Source organism: Phaseolus vulgaris, chromosome 2 (assembly GCF_000499845.2).
Source record: "Phaseolus vulgaris cultivar G19833 chromosome 2, P. vulgaris v2.0, whole genome shotgun sequence".
In the NCBI taxonomy this organism is placed as follows: Eukaryota; Viridiplantae; Streptophyta; class Magnoliopsida; order Fabales; family Fabaceae; genus Phaseolus; species Phaseolus vulgaris.
The window spans coordinates 13807989-13811338 of NC_023758.2; the positions used below are offsets into that span (position 1 = coordinate 13807989).

Consider the following 3350-nt stretch of genomic DNA (forward strand, 5'->3'; position numbering starts at 1 on the left):
AACTATTACACCTACATGTTGAAAAAAAGGGCGAATTCATACATGAGTATCTCTTAAAAATTTATGATAAAAGTTTATTTGTAGAATATTGTGTTGACCTTAGATAAAATGGGGGTCAAAGTTTTATGAATCTAACCCTCCCACGCGAGACAAAGTATTCCAGAGAGTAAATCACATTGACCGCTTTATCCATATCGTTTACCAGAAAATATTGTCAAGTTTTTGATTTAGATGAGGCAAGAAGTTTGAATAGTATTTTGATAAATGAAGATTAGAGATTAGGGTGAAGAAATGAATATTTGTTACCTGGCCCTCCTTCCTTCTATGCAACACTTCCCACAGGTCGCCACGTAACCCTCCAATACTCACACCAAACTCTGTCCCTTCAACACGAATCAAACAAATTCATTGTCCCCAACTAACTCATGTCAACTTTCAAAAGTAAAATGGAAACTAAACCTTAATTACCACCATAATTTTACAAACACCTTTCCCATCATGTCTTAACTTCACTTCGTGTTTCCCTTCTCATCTCAAATCATGTCTTAACTTCACTTCGTGTTTCCCTTCTCATCTCAAATCATGTCTTAACTTTCAACTCGCTTTCTGCATCTCATTCCCCCTTCCCTACAACCCCATTTAAACCTAAGATTTTCTCATCACTTCACATTACAAATCATCATCATCATCACCTCCATCACGTTCCACCGCCACCCACCCTTCCAAACTCTTAACTTTAGATTCGTTTTTCAAACAACACTTTAATCATGTCAAAACTCTAATAACCCCATCTTCTCTTTCTCTCTCTTTTCCCTTTTACATCAATCACTCACTCTTGCACAAACTCACATACATGGACCTCACCAACAACGCCAATACTACACACGCAAATCCTCAAACCCCCCAACACCCCACCACCAAGCGCCACCGCCCCACCACCGCTCCTCCGCCCTCACAGCCACCGTCCGCGGTCGTTTGCTACAAGGAGTGCCTCAAAAACCACGCTGCCAGCATAGGTGGCCACGCGCTTGATGGATGCGGTGAGTTCATGCCCTCCTCTTCCTCCAATCCCACAGAACCACGCTCGCTAACTTGCGCCGCCTGTGGATGCCACCGTAACTTCCACCACCGTGACACACAACAGTATCACTCCAACCCCAGGCCAAATTTCATAAGCTTCTACCACTCACCGCCGCCACCCCATCATGGCCCGGGCCTGTGCACTAGCCCAAGCCCAAGCCCGTTGTCAAGCCCCAGCCCGCCGCCTCTCTCCCACCATTTCCCTGGCCGCAGACCAGTCCTGGGGCTCTTTGGCCCGGGAAACGAGCATCACCACACGAGTTTCCATCTTTCCGAGAGCCCGAGTGGAAAGAAGAGGTTCAGGACCAAGTTCAGCCAAGAGCAGAAGGAGAAGATGCAGAATTTCTCTGAGAAATTGGGTTGGAGAATGCAGAAAGGGGATGAAGGGTTGGTGCAAGATTTCTGCAATGAGATTGGCGTTTCAAGAGGGGTCTTCAAGGTGTGGATGCACAACAATAAGAACACTTGCAGGAAGAGATCATTGGAGCCTGATGAAAACACCAATGCCAATGCTTCTGATACTCTTAATAACAATCCTTACAGCACCAACCATGACACTCAAAACTGAGATTAATTAAGGTAGTTTTTTTTTTTTTTATATTTCTGATCATGGATCATAGTTAATCGTCTTAATTTTGATCCCTTGAGAAGCTTAGAATTGGCAGTGGAGCAAGTAGAATGAGATAGTTTTTTGTTTATTCATATTTGAATAATTATTTTTTGGGGTCATTATTTGAGGCGAGGGTGAAGAGAGATCTAGTTTTTTTTTAGAAGCTATTGAGATGTGACATGAAAGGGTTGTTTTTGTTGATAAGAATCATAAGCTATGAAGTTAATGCGGTTCCATAAATGTTTCACCGTCTTATTTCTGTCACGTTCATCTCTTGATAATGACAGGTTCCATTTAAGTAGTTTTGTTTCTTGTATTTTTCTTGTATTTAGACTATTCATTTACTTCTGATAAAAACAGTGTATATTCTCCCAATGTCCATACTTGTTGACACTAGTTTCATCAATCTTGGAATGCAACTGTTGCTGAAGACAATGTATTTATTTTATCCATGGCTTTTCTGCATTCCATCATGCAAACCTCTAAACTTTAATCTACTCTTGTTTTTCTTCTACCTTATCATACTTGGTGGGTTGAACTTCTGATAGAGATCAAGTGGTTCTAGCCACTTTCTCTTTTGAGGGAGGCCAACATATTTACTGGCACACTAATTTTTCACATCACATCTCAGCTTTTAAGATGGAGCTACAATCATATCTAAATTTAATTATAATATAATATCAAAATGTTGTGAGACTTAGATATTAATTCCTCTATTCCAAAACAATAAGCTATTTTTCAACAATATATAATTAAGACTAATTAATGCAGAATTTGTTACATTGAAAAAGAAGAAAGTAATAGGAAAGTTGGAGATAATCATTTACTAGAATATTTCTTAACCGATATAAAAGATTAGTAGTTATATTGGAAAAGAGATTTTGAATAGTGTTGAGAAGGTGGATAGAAGATTTTGTATTGATGGGTAGGTGATGGAGAAGATGAAGATAATATAAAGATATAAGTAAAATACAAAGTTCCCTTTATAAACTAATATGTGAAACCTAATTGGAAGGGTTTGTTTATGAAAAATGGGTATAAAAAGGAAGAGAGAAGATCTAATTTGGAAGTAGAAGGGAGATTGAGAAGGAGAGTTATGTGTAACAAATTGGGAATCTTTGGTGTGTGTGTGTGCGTAGTGGAGAGATTGGGTTGAACCAATTTGTGAAGGTGTCACCTTTCCTTATTGGGCTTGGTTCAGTGGAACGCAAACTTTTTTATTATTTAATCAACACCTAATCATAACTCTTCTCTAAGATACTATATTCCATTATTTAACAATTCCTCAATTTACAAAACAACTCACTTCAGCAAATGCATCGAAATGATGGAATTTTTCTCCCAAATTATTAGAATAATCACAAAACTTTTTTATTGTAAAAAATAGTTAAATCGTGATGTTAGAAGACATACTACTCTGGTGTGAAATGTGAAGAACTCGTCCTTGCCATCAAATTCTGTAAAAATTCAGCAAAGCTTAAATAATGTTTTAAATGCACAACTGAAGTCAGTGAAATTTACAGTCCAACACAATTGTGCTGATTTCTTTAAAAATTAAAAAGAATGATTAATTGAATTGTTAAAAAAATAATAAATTTTATAAAATTTTAGTTTATTCATTTAAGAAAGATTTAGTTATTTTTTAATTAAAAATATAGTG

At 37.4% G+C, this 3350-nt stretch overlaps 1 protein-coding gene across 1 annotated transcript; it reads left to right on the forward strand.

Annotated features, from left to right (window-relative positions):
- Nucleotides 1-550: 550 nt before the first annotated feature.
- LOC137810755 (zinc-finger homeodomain protein 9-like) lies at nt 551-1991 on the forward strand. The gene has a single exon (XM_068612174.1). The coding sequence runs from the start codon at nt 854-856 to the stop codon at nt 1646-1648; it is 795 nt and encodes a 264-aa protein (XP_068468275.1). The 5' UTR covers nt 551-853; the 3' UTR covers nt 1649-1991.
- Nucleotides 1992-3350: the final 1359 nt, after the last annotated feature.